Source organism: Bufo gargarizans, chromosome 5 (genome assembly GCF_014858855.1).
Source record: "Bufo gargarizans isolate SCDJY-AF-19 chromosome 5, ASM1485885v1, whole genome shotgun sequence".
Taxonomy (NCBI): Eukaryota; Metazoa; Chordata; class Amphibia; order Anura; family Bufonidae; genus Bufo; species Bufo gargarizans.
In genome coordinates this window covers 394,762,584-394,779,781 of record NC_058084.1, presented here as the reverse complement: position 1 = coordinate 394,779,781, position 17,198 = coordinate 394,762,584, and the positions used below count along the sequence as shown (strand labels likewise).

The 17,198-nt window shown below is 41.8% G+C and overlaps 1 protein-coding gene across 6 annotated transcripts in view; it reads right to left on the bottom strand.

The window, feature by feature from the left end:
- The window catches only part of LOC122939628 (ATP-dependent translocase ABCB1-like), a 902,460-nt gene that overhangs the window by 240,551 nt on the left and 644,711 nt on the right, over positions 1 to 17,198 (bottom strand). For all 6 annotated transcript variants that reach the window (XM_044295741.1, XM_044295743.1, XM_044295745.1 and 3 more), the window contains one exon: positions 13,805 to 14,008. In XM_044295741.1, the coding sequence (XP_044151676.1) occupies positions 13,805 to 14,008 (204 nt within the window). The remainder of the gene's footprint in view (positions 1 to 13,804; positions 14,009 to 17,198) is intronic.

The following is a 17,198-nucleotide window of genomic DNA, read 5'->3' as shown; positions in this document are numbered from 1 at the left end:
ATGCTCAACAACACACTTGAAAATGTCACAGCCATTCCAGCCATGTCACAGTAGTTTCCTGATAAAAGAACTGCCACACAGTGCTCCTGTGCCTTATCCTTTCGCAGATATCTCCTGTGAAGACCATGCCTTCAATAGTGAGCAAGATCACTTAAGCTGCGCAGTTTGCCACAGGACAAGAGAAGACAACAGGATCGCAATGTCAATAGAAGACAAGAACAACAGGGTCGTAATGTCCATAGAAGACAGGCTGTTCTTGGAGATCATGGTTTAAGGAATAGTAAAAGTCAAAAAGCTGGATTGCACCTTTCCCATTTAAACCCCGGAGACAACGCTTACCTGACAACAAAGAACTTGTCTACAGTCAATTTATCTCCCTCAAGCACAAACTTCAGAGGACACCAGAGATGAGAGAACATTTATTTAGCTTTATGGAAAGAACATTCCAGAACAACCATGCAGAAATGGCACCCATGGTCCGAGACTCTGAGGAGTGTTAGTTTACTATTTACACATATTCGGCGTACATCATCCTAATAAAACAGGGCAGATAAGAGTAGTATTTGACTCGAGCGCCAGGTGTGAAGGCATCTCGCTAAACAACGTCTTACTGTCTGGTCCAGACCTCAACAACCGATTTCTAGAAGTGCAGTACTTCTCCACTTCTGCAGAGATTACGTAGCATGGCCGGCGTACAACAGATGTTCCACTACTTCCTTGTCAAGGCAGAACACAGAAACTACTTGACGTTCTTCTGGTACCGCAACAATGAGCCCAATGAAGACATTGTAGAGTACCAAATGAGAGTGCACATCTTCCGAAACAGTCATTCCCCTGCAGCTTATATACTGCTGGGATTCGTAGCGCCTGTTACCATCCAAGGTAAAATGATGTAAGAGACTTAAACCACAGAGACATCCAATTGGGATGAACCGCTTCCCGCTGAGAAAAAGGACCTATGGACAGGTTGGAAGAAGTCTCACGAAGCTTTGTCCAGCCTTCATGTGGCACGACCGTATGCTTCCGTGCCGTCTACTGAAATCAAGATGCAAAGACTGTATATCTTTTGCAATGCTTCAGTCAAGGCAATTGCAGCTGTAGCATACTTAAAGACCATTGCTGTCAAAGAACAATGTCATATAGAGTTTGTCATGAGCCGGATCACACTGGCGCTACTCCGCAAACACACGATTCCCAGACTGGAGCTCTGTGCTGCTGTGCTTGCAGTGGAGTTGGCTGAACTAATAACATCAGGAATGAACCTGAAAATCGAAGAAGTTGAGTTTTTTACAGACAGCAAGGTAGTCATAGGATATATTTGCAATGAAACCAGATGCTTTTACGTCTATGTCTGCAATCGGGTGCTTAGGATCAGGAGATCCACTTGTCCTAAAAAGTGGCACTATGTGCATACACAGCAGAATCCTGAAGACCATGCAACTAGATCTGTCGCAGCGAACCACCTTAAGGACACAACATGGTTTATGGGTCCTGCATTCCTGTACCGTTCAACGTCTTGCAGTATTGGATCCGACACGTTCAAATTGGTAGACCCAGATGCCAATGAGGAAATCTGACCTGAAGTATCTGTTCTGCGCACAGTGACTTTCGACCACCAACTCAAATCTCATCACTTTGACAGGCTCTCCACCTGGATGTCGCTTGTTCGTGCTATAGCCTGTCTAGTTCATATAGCTCAGTCTTATAAATCGATATTACCCATAAGTCAGATACCCTGCAAAGATTGACATCCCTGCAAACATGCCTTTACCACTGCTAATTTAGAAAAGGTCAGAAACATAATAATTTGCACTATACAACATGAATGTTATTCTAAGGAAATTGACCATCTTATCAAAGGTCAAACAGTCTCCAAGGATAGCGCTTTGAAGAAGCTTGATCCCACCATTGACCAAAATGGGTTGCTAAGAAAGGAGGATTCAGTAGTGGCATCTCTTGAAGCCAGATGGGGAGTGTTCTGCCCAGCAGAGTTGAGAATCATTACAGATTATGTCTGCATTAGTTTTGGTATTTCTGTAGTGATAAATGTGTTTATAGCACCACCCAGCAGTGTTAAATTGCCTTGCACCTTGTTTTTCTTGTTGCTAAGATACTGCAGTGTGGGTGGTGCAAAACATTGTGGAGTGCAAAGCATCCTGGGAAAGTAATGTCTCCAGGACACAGTAGCAGCTGTCCTCCTGCATATCTCCTTCTTAAACTCCACCATCCTGGTAAAATCATATCTGGTGAGAGATCTAACTATCTTTGTTTCTGGCACAGTATGTTCTGCAGAGCTGTTCAGTTAAATTAACATTGTTACCTAGAAAAAGTTGTTATAACTGTTAGATAAGGTACATGCTATGCTATATACTTATTCATGTTAATTGTATTCTTATAGTTTTACCAAACAATCCTGTTTTGCCAATCAATCAATCAAACAACCCAGTTTTACCAATAAACAAGTTAGTCGAAAAAACAAGAAAACAGAGCTCATGGTACCAAAAATAAAAATATTATTTTATTGTAAGATAAAAAAAAAGTATGAAGCAAAAAGTGAATGGAAGCAGAAAAAAGAGCGCCACCCTGGGATAGCACACGTGTCAAATGTAAAAAAATAATGGTGATCAATGGGATAGATAATATACAGTAAAATGACCGACCAATGACCAAAAGATACAGCATAAATAACGGTTGAGTCAGCAATCAAAAGAAAACCTACACGGCAAAAACTGAAACAGGGTTTGCATTGCGAGTGCAGCATAAAGGGAATAAGAGCAAACCTAAATAGTGGCTAGGTATAAAATAACAAGTTAGACTACAAGAAACTGTCCACTTATTTGGAAGACAGGGATGGTTTATGCTGAATGTCAGACTGCACACTGTGTGAACGTATTTAAAAAAAAAAAGCAATTATATGAGCGCTGCACTCTCATTGCCCCCCTCCCCCCCCCCACCCATCTGATATTGATGACCTATCTTGAGGATAAGTCATAAATATTACAAAAGTGGATAACCCCTTTAACTGCCAGAATAAATATAAGCAACACATACCATTTAAAGGACATATGTATCTATGAAACCATCTAACCTGTTGCATATGCGCTTGGCAGCTGAAAACATCTGTGTTAGTCCCATGTTCATATGTGCCTGCATTGCTGAGAAAAATATATGCAAATGAGTCTCTAGGAGCAACAAGGTTGTTCCCGTCACACCTAGAGGCTCAGCTCTCTGTGCAAATGCAGCATCCTCTGCACTTTGATTGACAAGTCCAGGTGTGATCACATTTACACTGTCTGACTCTGTCAATGTGCAGAGGTCACGGCAGTTGCAGAGAGAACAGAGCATCCAGGTGTAAGTGAAACGCCCTGTTGCTCCTAGTGGATGATTTGCATATACTACAACATCATTTTTCTCAGCAATGCTGGCTCATAGGAACATGAGACCAACACAGATGCCTTCAGCTGCAAAGCGCACATGCAACAGGTCAGCCAGTTTCATAGGTAAAATCTGCTGACAGATGCCTTTTAAATATGCTGATATGAGTGCTGAAAGCCTGGGAAGAACAGAGGATGGAAGAAGCAGTGGATCTGTGCTGCAAAGTTATTCACAGTGAGAATGCTCACACTAATGCTCTCTAGGGCTGGACAGTGACAGGAGGATGCACCGTTTGATGATGAGGCTCCTGCCTGATGGTAGTTGGGAAGCACTTGGTGTTAGCAGTTTGGTACTGGTACAAGGCAGGAGGTTTAGGTGCTATGCCGGTGAATAGTGCTGGATTCACTAATCAGGCCAGTTGCAGTCAATACAATCCTAAAAGTGTTGCTAAAAAACAACCATAGAATGCCCAGTATATTTAAAAATATATATACTTTATTATATCATAAATAGATCATGATTGCACAGATATAAAAGATTACACAGAATTTATTTGAAAAAGTCAGCAAACAACCTGGATGCCGTAGTCCCCAGGCCGGTGTCTCGATAACCCGCCAAAAAGGTGGAACACATGTCAGGTGTATGTGTGATATGCAGTGGGGTGATTTACAAGTAAGCAGTATCTGGTACTAACCACTACAAGTGACTGTGATCATCACTCCATTGCATAGCCATTAAGAGAGTATATATAGGTATAGGACCCTTAGTGATACATAAATAGTAACAAAAAAGTTACACAATATCTATCTGACATACTCAAATAAATAAGTCCCCAAACATAAAACCATCTAGCAGAGGCTATAAACTAAAACTCGCCCATAGGCACCTGCTGGAAAGTCGTAACATACCAAGAGACATGATGGAGGGCAGAGACAGCGGACACGGGACAGGCTGGAACCGCGATGCGCGTTTCGTCTCAGCTTCGTCAGGAAGTTAATGAAGTGTGGTCATGGCCCCCTCTTTATACCCCCCATGTAGCTTCAAGGTATAGGCTAATTATATATTGCAGCTGATACCTATTTATCGAGCGCTTGTACCTGATGATGTGCGCCGAGTACATCATGGAGGCGCCGCATTCATCCGGAGGAGGGGTGGAACGCAAGTAATGCGTTCTAGCCTGCCTCCCAAGGAAATGTAGCGGCGTCCCCGCGTGACCCGGCGCACAGCGCATCACGGCCCAGCGCTGTATCAGCCAATCCAGCATGAGTAGTATCCGGCTATGATAATATCAGAACCTGATTATACATATCAAGCAAATAGGTTCACACTAGAATAGTGATGTCGCGAACATAACATTTTCTGTTCGCGAACGGCGAACGCAAATTTCCGCAAATGTTTGCGAACGTGTGAACCGGGCGAACCGCAATAGACATCAATAGGAAGGAGAATTTGAAAACCCACAGGTACTCTTTGTGGCCACAATAGTGATGGAAAAGTTGTTTCAAGGGGACTAACACCTGGACTGTGGCATGCCGGAGGGGGATCCATGGCAAAACTCCCATGGAAAATTACATAGTTGACGCAGAGTGTGGTAAGTTGAAATCGCAATGAGATTTATAGAACTTGAATTAATCGACTGTCTCAAATCCGACAGTACATTCTAGCATGGAGTCGTTCCCATGGTGATGGGTACACTCCATGAGCACGGAAGTCAGCAGAAGTTCTGTTGAAATCGCAATGCGATTTATAGAACTTGAATTAATCGCATTGCGATTTCAACTTAGAGCTTCTGCCAACTTCTGTGCTCATGGAGCGTCCCCATCACCATGGGAACGGCTCCATGCTAGAATGTACTGTCGGATTTGAGAAAGTTGTAATCGCAATGGGATTAATGCAGGTTATATTAATCGCATTGCGAATTCAACTTAGAGCTGCTGGGTTCCTAATGGTTGTATTGCTAGAATATAACGAAGATTGAGAATATAGTGCTATATTCGTTATATTCGTCAATTCTAGCAATACAACCATTAGGAACTTAGCTTGCATTCGCTAGCTTGAATTCGCAATGCGATTAATATAACCTGCATTATTCGCATTGCGATTACAACTGAGATCTGAGTTCCTAATGGTTGTATTGCTAGAATTGACAACGAATATAGCACTATATTCTCAGCCTTCGTTATATTCTATCAATATAACCATTAGGAACCCAGCTCTAAGTTGTAATCGCAATGCGATTAATATAACCTGTATTAATCGCATTGCAATTACAACTTTGTGACACTGCAGCTTCAGAATTAATCTAAGATGGATGCTGTCCTTGCTTTTTGATAGGCGGTGGGAGGGTCTGGGAGGGAGGGTATGCTGATTGGCTGGAATGTGTCTGCTGACTGTGAGGTACAGGGTCAAAGTTTGCTCAATGATGACGTATAGGATGCGGACCAAACATCGCAGCGGCGAACGCGAACAAGCTATTTTCGGGACATCTCTACACTAGAATAGCCCTAAACGAAGTCTACATAGGGTTCTTGGCAATATGAGGTACCAATAAAAAGCTGAATACATACTACAGTTGCAGTCAATAGTCTGTTTTTAGTAAAGTGCAGAAGAGGAGTTGTACTCCATCTAACAGTACCAGACACAGTTCCAAAGAATTCACAGTGCAAATCATCCCAGATAGCGATTATGGATATACGTGTAAGCAATGATGGGGATTGTAGTACTCTTTCACTTTATTTTTCCAAAGTCCCTTGTTGCAGAATCTAAGGCTGACAATAAAGATAAAGATTAAGATATGGCTGGCCAGGCCCATATCAAAGTGTGGAAGGGTGTATTAGCAATGTTTCTCTCACTGCAGTAAAGTCTCTATCAGCCATAAACAACATTGAAGACAATCATTGGTCATGCAGATTCTAGACCTTCTTAGTTCTTTCTTTCTCTCTATTTCTGTAGTACTGTAGAGTAAAGATGGTTTCGTGGATCTCTCAGATATAGTGATTATCTGTGATGTAGGTATAGTACATGTAACTCCTTTCACTTCCTCAGCTAGAAACTGAATAAAATAGGGGTAGACCTAACTCCCTCTAATAGCTTCCTAGAGGGGCAGAGTCAGGGTTGTTAACCCCGATGTATCCATACAAAACTATACTGGTTATTTAATGCATAACATTAACAGGGCGTACCTTTGATCGGAACTGGGTGCCTGCTGAGATCGCTGCAAACTGCAGGTCAATTCAGACCTGCGGTTTGCAGCGCTTTTGGAAGTTTCTGATCCCCGCGATCCATGACCGCGGGGATCAGAAACTTCAAAATGCCTTTTTTAATGTTTACCCTCACCATGCAGCCCTCTATGGGTGGTGGGGGGGGGGGGGGGTGCAAGCCCTCCTTGTGTCCGCCCTCCCTCTCATTTTCAGGATAGCCGAGCGGTTAGCAAGCAGAGTGTCAGCACATTGCTGACACTCTGCTTAAAACGGCTGACATCATCACACAGATGTCAGCTGTTTAACCCCTTCCATGCCACGGTCCGTAGGGACCGCTATATGGAAGGAGTTAACAGGGAGGGAGCTCCCTCCCTCTCTCATCAGGGGATGCTGTGCCTTTTCAGCCCCCGATTCTTGACAGGATCACAGAGGGAGGGGCACCCCTCCCTCCCCATAACCCGCTGCTCTGTTGTAGCAGCGAGTGATGGTTACCATGGCAACCGGACGCCTTCACAGTCTGATCAGAATAAGTAAAGTGAAAATACAGTAAAGTACGCTATATAGTGTACTGTATTGTATTATACAGACATCCAGACCCACTGGATCTTCAAGAACCAAGTGGGTCTGGGTAAAAAGAAAATGCAAAAAAAGTAAAACAAAAGTAAAAATAAAAAAACACTTATCACTGATTAAAAATGTTAAAAATAAAATTCCCTACACATGTTTGCTATCACCGTGTCCGTAATGACCTGATCTATAAAATAGTCATGTTACTTTCCCCTCACTGTGAACGCGATAAAAAATAAAAACTATGATGAAATAGAAATTCTGCCCACCTTACTTCCAATATTAGGTATTGTCGCGTCTGTAAGAAACTGCTCTATAAAAATACTACATCGCCTAAATCCTGAGGTGAACACCGTAAAAAAAGAAAAAACTGTGTAAAAAAAGCCATTTTTTGTCAGCTTGCATCACAAAACATGTAATAGCGATCAAAAAGTCGTATGCCCCCAAAATAGTGCCAATCTAACGGTCATCTCATTCTGCAAAAAAATGATACCCTACATAAGACAACCGCCAAAAAATGTAAAAAAAACTGTGGCTCTCAGACTATGGAGACACTAAAACGTTTTTTTTTTGTTTCAAAAATGATATTGTGTAAAACCTAAATAAATAAAAAAAAAGCATACATATTAGGTATTGCCATGTCCATGAGAGCCTTATCTATAAAAATTCCACATGACCTAACCCCCTCAGATGAACACAAAACGGTGTCAAAAAAGCTATTTTTTGTTACTTTACATCACAAAAAGTGTAATAGCAAGCGATCAAAAAGTCATATGCACCCCAAAATAGTGCCAATCTAACCGTCATCTCATCCTGCAAAACTGATACACATCGCCTAAAAACTAAAAAAACTATGGCTCTCAGACTAAAACATTATTTTTTTTGTTTCAAAATTGATATTATTGTGTAAAACCTAAATAAATAAAAGTATACATATTAGGTATTGCCGCGTCCGTAAGGACCTGCTCTATAAAAATAGCACATGATCTAACCTGTCAGATGAACGTTGTAAATATTAAAAAAATCAAATTTTTCCATATCAAAGCAAGGGTTAACAGCCAAACAAAACTCAATATTTATTGCCCTGATTCTGTAGTATACAGAAATGCCCCATATGTGGTCATAGACTGCTGTATGGCCACACGCCAGGGCACAGAAGGAAAGGAAGTCCATATGGTTTTTGGAAGGCAGTTTTTTTACACCATTTCCCATTTGAAGCCCCCCCTGATGCACCCCTAGAGTAGAAACTCCAAAAAGTGAACCCCAGTTAAGAAACTACACCCCTCAACATATTCAAAACTGATTTTACAAACTTTTTTTTAACCCTTTAAGTGTTCCACAAGAGTTAATGGCAAATAGTGATGAAATTTCAGAATTTCTATTTTTTGTTAATTTGCCTCACAAAAAGTGTAGTATAGAGCAACCAAAAATCATATATACCCTAAAATAGTACCAATAAAACTGCAACCTTATCCCGTAGTTTTCAAAACAGGGTCACTTTTTTGGAGTTTCTACTCTAGGGGTGCATCAGGAGGCTTCAAATGGGACATGGTGTCTAAAAACCAATCCAGCAAAATCTGCCTTCCAGAAACCATATGGTGTTCCTTTCCTTCTATGCCCTGCCGTGTGCCCGTACAGTAGTTTAGGACCACATATGGGGTGTTTCTATAAACTACCGAATCAGGGCAATAAATATTACATTTTTTTGGCTGTTAACCCTCGCTTTGTTACTGGAAAAAATGGATTGAAAATGGATTGAGCCAAAAAATGTAAATTCTGAAACCTCATCTCCATATGTCAATAACTCTTGTGGAACACCTAAAGGGTTAACAAAGTTTGTAAAATCAGTTTTGAATACATAGAGGGCTGTAGTTTCCAAAATAGGGTCATTATGGGGAATGTCTCCATTTTACCAGTGTCATGAAGTACAATATGTGAGGAAAAAACGATCTCAGAATAGCCTAGATAAGTAAAAGCGTTTTAAAGTTCTTCACACATAAAGTGACACTGGTCAGATTTGCAAAAAATGGCCTGGTCCTTAAGGTGAAAATGAGCCTGGTCAATAAGGGGTTAAAAAAAAAAAACAATTTGTAAGTACCCCATTCTGTCATACTGCCTGCGTAAACATGAAATATAACTTTTTGGAATAATTTTATAAAAGGTGTTTCATAATGGGAATGCTATTATGAGAACAGCAATACATAATTGATGGTGTGCAACTGGCAAGGGGGACGACGACGACGACAATGCAACACAACGACATCAAAAACGTATTCTAAAGATAGTAATGATGTAACCAGTAACCAGTATCTACTGTATATTTGTGGATGTATATTGAACAACAGATCTGGATCGGTTGGTGAGACGATCTGTTGCATTCTTGTTTCATGAGGGGTATTGTGCTGCTCTCAACTTGAATATTGCACAAGCTTATTCTGCAGGTCAGCTTTTATGTTTAACTACTTTAAAAAAATAGTCCTATGAAAAAAAAATCTTAATTTTATTTGCAGCCCCATATTCTGACACCCATATCTTTTTATATTTGGTCTACAGAGCTGTGTGAGGGCTTGCAATTGTAATTTTTATTAGTACTATCTTGATCAATTTTATATAATTTTTTTCATGGGGCAATGTGACAAATAAAACCAGCAATTTAGTCATTTTTTGTTTGTTTTTTTTAAGTCAGACATTTTCTGATAAAGTGCAAGGCGCCACTGTTCTCCAGCTTACCGCTGCGGTCCTGGGTGCCATGTTCAGCGGTGATCTGCTGCCTGTGCTTCCCCATTCACTTCTGCATTCCTGGACTCTGTCCTTACTGTATGTTCTGGGATCCGCTCCACAGTTTCCTTTCAGCCCTGGCCACGGCATGCTTGCTGCTTCTTCCCTGCAGCACTTCCTTAAGGGCCGGCGCACGTCATTTCCTGTGCTTTATGGGTTAGATCGTGTGACCTCACTGACCAATCCTAGCCCTACTGCATGTATATATTCTGCATGCCTTCCCAGATGCCTGAGTGTCAAGGTCCTTGTGTCCTACAAAGGTTGCTGATATATCTGCTTGTGTTCCTATATACCTGACCCGTGCTTGTGTTTCTGGACTTGTTTTATCCCTGCCTGCTTGCCATGAATCTCTTGTTGCTGACCTGGACTGCCTGACCTGTTCCGGTGCCACCTGCCCTGACCTATAGGTTGTTTGTAGAGTTGAGCAGACACCTGGCTGTTCGGGTTCGACGGGTTCGGCCGAACTTCACAAAAAAGTTTGAGCTCGGGACCCGAACTTGAACCCGAACCCCATTGAAGTCAATGGGGACCTGAGCTTTTGAGCACTAAAATGGCTCTAAAAATGTCATGCAAATGGCAGCAAAATGTGGTTAAGAGCATGGCAAGGGCTCTGCAAACAAATGTGGATAGGGAGATGACTTTAAATAACATAATGCATAAAAATAAAAAATTACAATCTTGATCTAGGAGGATGAGGTCCATATGGAGTAGAAGGTTGACGAGGCAGTGGATGTGGCGGTGTAGGTGGAAGCTGAGGTGGAGGAGGTAGCCTACACTGCTTTTTGGTTTTACATTTATTTTTATTTTTTTAAATTAGGGTGCTCCCCAAAACATTGGGAAATATAACCTGTGATAACCCCCTCCAGTCATGCTAAACACACGTTCTGACAATACACTGGCTGCAGGGCAGCCCAGCACCTCCAAGGCGTAAAGGGCAAGCTCAGGCCATGTGTCCAATTTGGAGACCCAGAAGTTACAGGGGGCAGACCCATCAGTCAGTTCGTGTAGGCATGTACACACATACTGCCCCATCATGTCGCACGTCCCTGTGGTGTTCACGATCCAATTGGATATCTGCTCTATCAACTTTTGTTATTGGAATGATTAATAAAAAACTATAGGGGATGTCACTGGGGTAGTTAGGATTTGGAAACGTTAGACAGGAGAGGCCCTGCTGTCACTTTGTTGACTCTAGATAACTTCTGCCTGATCACACGTCACCGTGACGTCCACGATCCATTTGGATATCTTCTCTTGGATATCAACTTTTGATGTTTTTTCTGAGTCTACCATGTTGATCACGGTAATCGGCGAATACGGGTACCACGCCGGAGAGGGAGCGTGAGAAAGAGAGACCACATTCAAGGGAGGTTAATTTTAAAAAAATTAAATATGATCGAGCGGAAAAGTGGGACAAATTATTGAAGCGTAAATGTGGGACAAGTTGTTAAAGTTTAAGCATTGAATAAAAGGAGGGGGCGCGCATCAATTAAAGAAGAATTTTAGAAATTTAATTCCCTGTCACCTATGCAGAGCAGGGGTTTGTATATGGCAAAATTGGTAAAATGTTACCTTGTAACAAACGATTTTTTGAAATTTATGTCCCTATCATCTATGCAGAGCAGGGGTTTAATCACAGCAAAAATGGTCAAATGTCACCCAAGAATGTAACAGACAACTTAGTGAAATGTTTTTACCTATCTACTAGGTATAGCAGGGGTATATCACAGCCAAGAATTGGTGAATTTCACCCGAGAATGTAACAGAAAAATTAGTGAAATTTGTTTACCTGTCTACTAGGTACAGCAGGGGTACATCACACCCATAAATTGGTGAATTTCACCCGTATATGTAACAGACAAATTAGTAAAATTACATAAAATAAAATATGTACAAATAAAAAATAAATAAATATATATATAAGCAATAGTTCAAGCTTCTATTTGATTGTCACAAATGCACATATGCTGTGCTGTTGCACAGAACTTGCATAAAAATGGCCACCACCGCTGCCCACCTAACTAACAGACTGTTAAAAGTTATTTTTCTGGGTCACTGGGCTCAGGGCAGGGTAAAAAGATTGTATACTGACCCACAAAACAAAATCTAGGTAGATCGCTGAGTTAGCAAGCACTTCTGAATAAAGATTCTGTCCTATTCTCTCCCTCACAGCAGCAGCATCCTATCCCTACACTATTTAGAGCAGAGTGGCGTGCAGCGCTATGTGACTCCAGCTTTCAAAAAGCTCCATAAAATAGCCGAATACCGAACCCAAACTTTTACCGAAATGTTCGGGTTCGGGTCTGGGGTCCAAAAATCCTAAAGTTCGGTACGAACCCAAACTTTACAGTTGGGGTTCGCTCAACCCTACTTGTTTGACTACGCCTCTGCCTCATCCTTCGGTCCTGCACTGATGCTCCTGGTTATGACTCGGCCTGCTGACTACGTCTGTACCTCTGGCACCTCCTGGTCCACCTGGACCAGCTGCCTCGTGTGCCTATCCTCCTCAAATAGTAGCGACCCGGTGTTCCTCTTGGGAAAGCCTATCCCCACCATCAGGGGTACTGTGAAGAACAAGGGGCTCACTTAGACAATGCCCAGATGAGGTAGGAAGCATGGCACAGTGGGTTTACACCCGCTGGTTCGTGACACAGAGAAAATAATGTTTATTTTTTATTAGTTCCTTTAGGGGACTTAAAATGTACCTAAACCCATCACGGAAAGCACAGAAAATGTAGAGGCACTTCTCGGAGTGCTTTGTAGCTTCAACTTGCATCTGCCCTGCTCTGATTTTGGAGCGTGCAGAGTATGGATCCATAGAAAGTATATAGGATCCATACTCTGCTTGCTTCAAAAGTAGAACAGAGCAAATGCAAACACAAGGTGCAAAGAGCTCTAAGAAAACTGCCTGCACCTTCCTTGGTTTGCATGAAGTTTTAGGTATTCTTTAATATAGTTGACCACTCTGATAGGTGCTAAATAACAGGCTTTACAGGGCCCTGAAGCTGCCAAAGGATGGAATTTCAATTTCATAACAAGTTATCCAATTGGAGGTCTGAGGCAGATACCTCCCTCTGACTAACCTCTCAGATGCCTCAGTCACTATTGACATGGCATATAAGGGGTTAAATGGCCAGGATCTCCTATGCCAATCATTGCAGCTGGGTATCAGCTGTATTATGTAATCCTGCTCCATACACCCCTCATACCTAATTGAATTTAGTCAGAAATCACCCAACACACTGTGGATAAAAAATTGCAATGTATGTACTGGACTCCAAGCAGCACTGAGAGTGAGTTGGGAACCAGAGATCAGGTAAAAGTCATTACGTGGGCAGACACATGATAATACAGCACATATTTGCAGGGCAGTAGACTACTAGAACCTATAGCTCAGGCATATTCCCAAAAGGAAAATTACCTTAAATATGCTATATGGCCTGCCATTGGCTGAGAAAAACTAGGGTATGCTGACCATGTGTGAGTGCCCTATAGAATGCAGGAGGAGAAGCACAGCCACAAGGAAGTAGGAAGGAGAACACTGCAGGTTGGAGAGGTGGAGTAGGCTACAGAATCGTCCAGGAAGTAGGTTGCAGGTGGGCCTGCAATGCCAGGAACACAGACTAGAAAATGCATTGAGCGTGCCCAACAGGAGAAGAAAGGTTTGCGGTGGTACAGACCACCAGTATAACACATGCTATTGTTAACAGACAGTAAAAAATAAGTTATGTGTAGTGGCATCCTGCAGTCTTGCAGAACGGAATATGACTGCAGGGTTAAACTACATACTATGGCTATGTGAGCCACTAATATTAATAGTAAATATTTTTGAGAAGCAAATCTATTATTTGCATGATTGCGAAGCAGAAATGAAATAAATATACCCTTCCAGCTTCCTTCAGGGCCTTGTGTGATTTGGATGCATGACTTGCTATAGACCTCTGTTCAATTATCATGATTCCAGCGACAAAAGGAATAAATGCCAAGATGAGAAGCATCAGTTGCCAGCCAAATACAAAACAAATTATGACTGTAGCAAGCAAAGTTGCCAGAGTCATTGTTAGTAATCCCAGTTGACTTCCAGTAATCTAAAAGACAGAAAGAGAAATATGTTTTAGAGTCACTGTACTTTCACACAATTTCATTTCATTAAATAGAGACTGGTATAACTAGCAAATTTTTAACTCACTTAATAAAAAAAAAGAAATCTGCATCCACTTGAAAAAAAAGCTGTAGTCATGGCTACTAAGGAGTCTCTCTTCCACCTAATTTGCAGTCCATTACCTGTTGTAAAGTAACCAAGACTTATAAGGTGGCTGAGAGGCAGTGTGGTTGTGTCAGAGCTAGCTGAGATTGTGAGCCTGATAAAACAACTGCATCTACACTATATCTGTAAAGAATAAATCAAGGCAACTGGACGTACTGAATCTACACTGTTTGTGAACCTCACAGGAGCCTTTTGCTTTTCTTTAAGTGTGATTTATACCTCTTGATTATCTTTCTGAGCTCTCTAGAGGAAAACAAACATAGTGGTAAGTAAGTGAAGTGAGATTACCAAATAAAGTACTGGCAGAAGGGAGCCAATGCTTCTGAGTGAAATGCATCTAGCTGTGCAGCTGAAACATAATAATAATAATAATTAATATGGATGAAGGAGACTTTAGGGAAGCCTATAAAACACCAGTTCCTTCATAGTTAGGATTGCACAAAGAAGCACAGCCATTATGCGAGGTATAAAAAAAAAAAAACCTCGGGTACACTTTAAGAAAATAAATTGCAATTGTCTTGTGTCAACGCTATTTTACTTGATTAATGTATATGAATGTATTTGGTATACTTAAATGACTGTGCTTTAGGTTAACCCCTTAAGGACCCATGACGTACATGTACGTCATTAGAGATGGCCTTGCGGTTCGCCCGGCGGTCATTTTGCGGTGAACTTTGCGTGTTCGTGATTTGCCGAACATGCAAACATATAGAGAAATTTGCGCCCGCCATATTCTTTTATATTATGAAGAACTTTGACCCATGACACACACATTAGATGGTACAGAACAGCCAACTGAGACATTTCAGCACATGGACCTACCCCCTACCTTATAATAAATCTGATCTGGCCGACATTTTACATTCAGTGTTTTGCCAGTGTAGGGAGAGGTTGCTGTGTGGGGCAGGGACAGGCTGTTAGGGACACCAAACGCTAGCAAATAGGGCCACAAAAGTCATTTTAAAGACTAGTATAGGTGTGCTATCGATAGGTGTGATACACAGAGGGGTGTGATATACTTATAATATACTTTTATAATGAGTCAAAAACACATAGATCTATATAGTGATCACCTGGAAGTCAGGGGCCAAGGGGCTAGGGGCTTACTAGGGCCATTTTTATATAGGGTAAGGTTCCGGAGGGGGTCGCTCTTATCAGGGCGGGTGGTCTGTGGTTAGGCTATCAGGGCCAGAATAGGACCCCCCTGTAGGGCAATATCAGGGACAGTTCTTTGCCTACCCTGTCCTACAATACCACATGATCATCTAGCCCAGGGATAGATGTTTTTTGCTTTCCCTCCGGGATTCATGGATGTGCACTGGAGCCCCCAGATTGTGGTAGGACATATGGTTTCTGATTTGGTGCCTCCAAGCACCTGATTTAGTGCCGCTGAGCACTTGTTATTGCCTACCACATCTATGTTTTGCTTAACTTTAATAATTTAATTTATTTTTATTTTGAGGGATATCTTTTCCATTCATACGTCCGCAAAATGGGTCTGCATCCGTTCCGCAATTTTGTGGAACGGGTGCAGACCCATTTATTTTCAATGGGGCAGGAATGTTCTGTCCGCATCCGCATTTGCGGATCCGCACTTCCGCATCTGTGCTTCCGTTTCCACAAAAAAATAGAACCTATCCTATTCATACAAGATTAGGCATTTTCTATTTTAGTGCCGGCGATGTGCTGTCCACAAATTGCGAATGCACATTGCTGGTGTCCGTGTTTTGCGGATCCGCAAAACACTTACGGACGTGTGAATGGACCCTCATAGAAAAATTATTAAAGGTTACATTTTATCTTTATGCATATTCTAATGAATTGCCTTCCTTGTACAATGTTATAATATACTTTCTATGTTAGAAAGTATATGATAGGGCATTTGTATTGTGAGGCAGTTGTGTGCGGTTCTGCTGCGATACTGCAGGTATATAGAGGGACAAGCGTTATTGGAACAAATAATTTCTACTGGTGTGATATACCAGTCGTCTCCCAAAAAAACTGAAGATGGGTGTTGTATACCAATATACTTTCTTTATAGTGCATTTGGGTACTGTATAGTGCATTTGCACATGCGCGTAAGCGGAAATTATATTTCCGATATTTCACATTGAAAAAAATAATGAATAGAGATCGCAAATTCGAATAATACATCTGGTATGTCACTGTCCATGTTGTGGGACTATTTGTGCACTTCTAGTAATTATTTCTTGGCTGAAAATATGAGCTGAAGGTTTTTCAGGTTCGCCTGCCATTAAAATGAATAGGACCCGCCGCAAACTAGCGGTTTGCGAACATTTGATCGCGTTCGCGAGCAGTTCCGGCAGATGTTCGTCCATCACTATACATCATTTCTTTGCAGGACTTAAAGGTCAGTGATGTACATGTACTTCATGGGGATCGGGCGGGTGCAGGATCTGCGCCCGCCCAATCCGCGGCAGAGGTCTGGCAGTCGCTTATAGCCGGACCCCTGCTGCATTGGCCAGCATCGGTGAAATCACCGATGACGGCGCATTAACCCTTCATGCGCCGCGGTCAGCACTGACCGCGGCACGTGTGATGTCGGGCGGGGATCGGAGTTGCCATGGGGGCTGCCTTCCAGAGGAGAGACTGTGAGATCCAGCCCCCTGGATCTCACAGGCAGGAAGCTGTATAAGTAATACACAGTGTATCACTCATACAGCCAATGCATTCCAATACAGAAGTATTGAAATGCATTGTAAAGGGGATCAGACCCCCAAAAGTTGAAGACCCAAAGTGGGACAAAAAATAAAGTGAAAAAAATTACGTTTTCCCCCAAAAAAATAAGTTTCAATTAAAAAAAACACGTCATTTTTCCCAAATAAATTATTATTATTTTTTAAATATGGGGAAAAAGAAAAGTAGACATATTAGGTATCGCCGCATCCGTATTGACCAGCTCTATAAATGTATCACATGACCTAACCCCTCAGTTGAACACCGTAAAAAAATAAAACTGTGCTAAATAAACCACCTCATCCCGTAAAAAA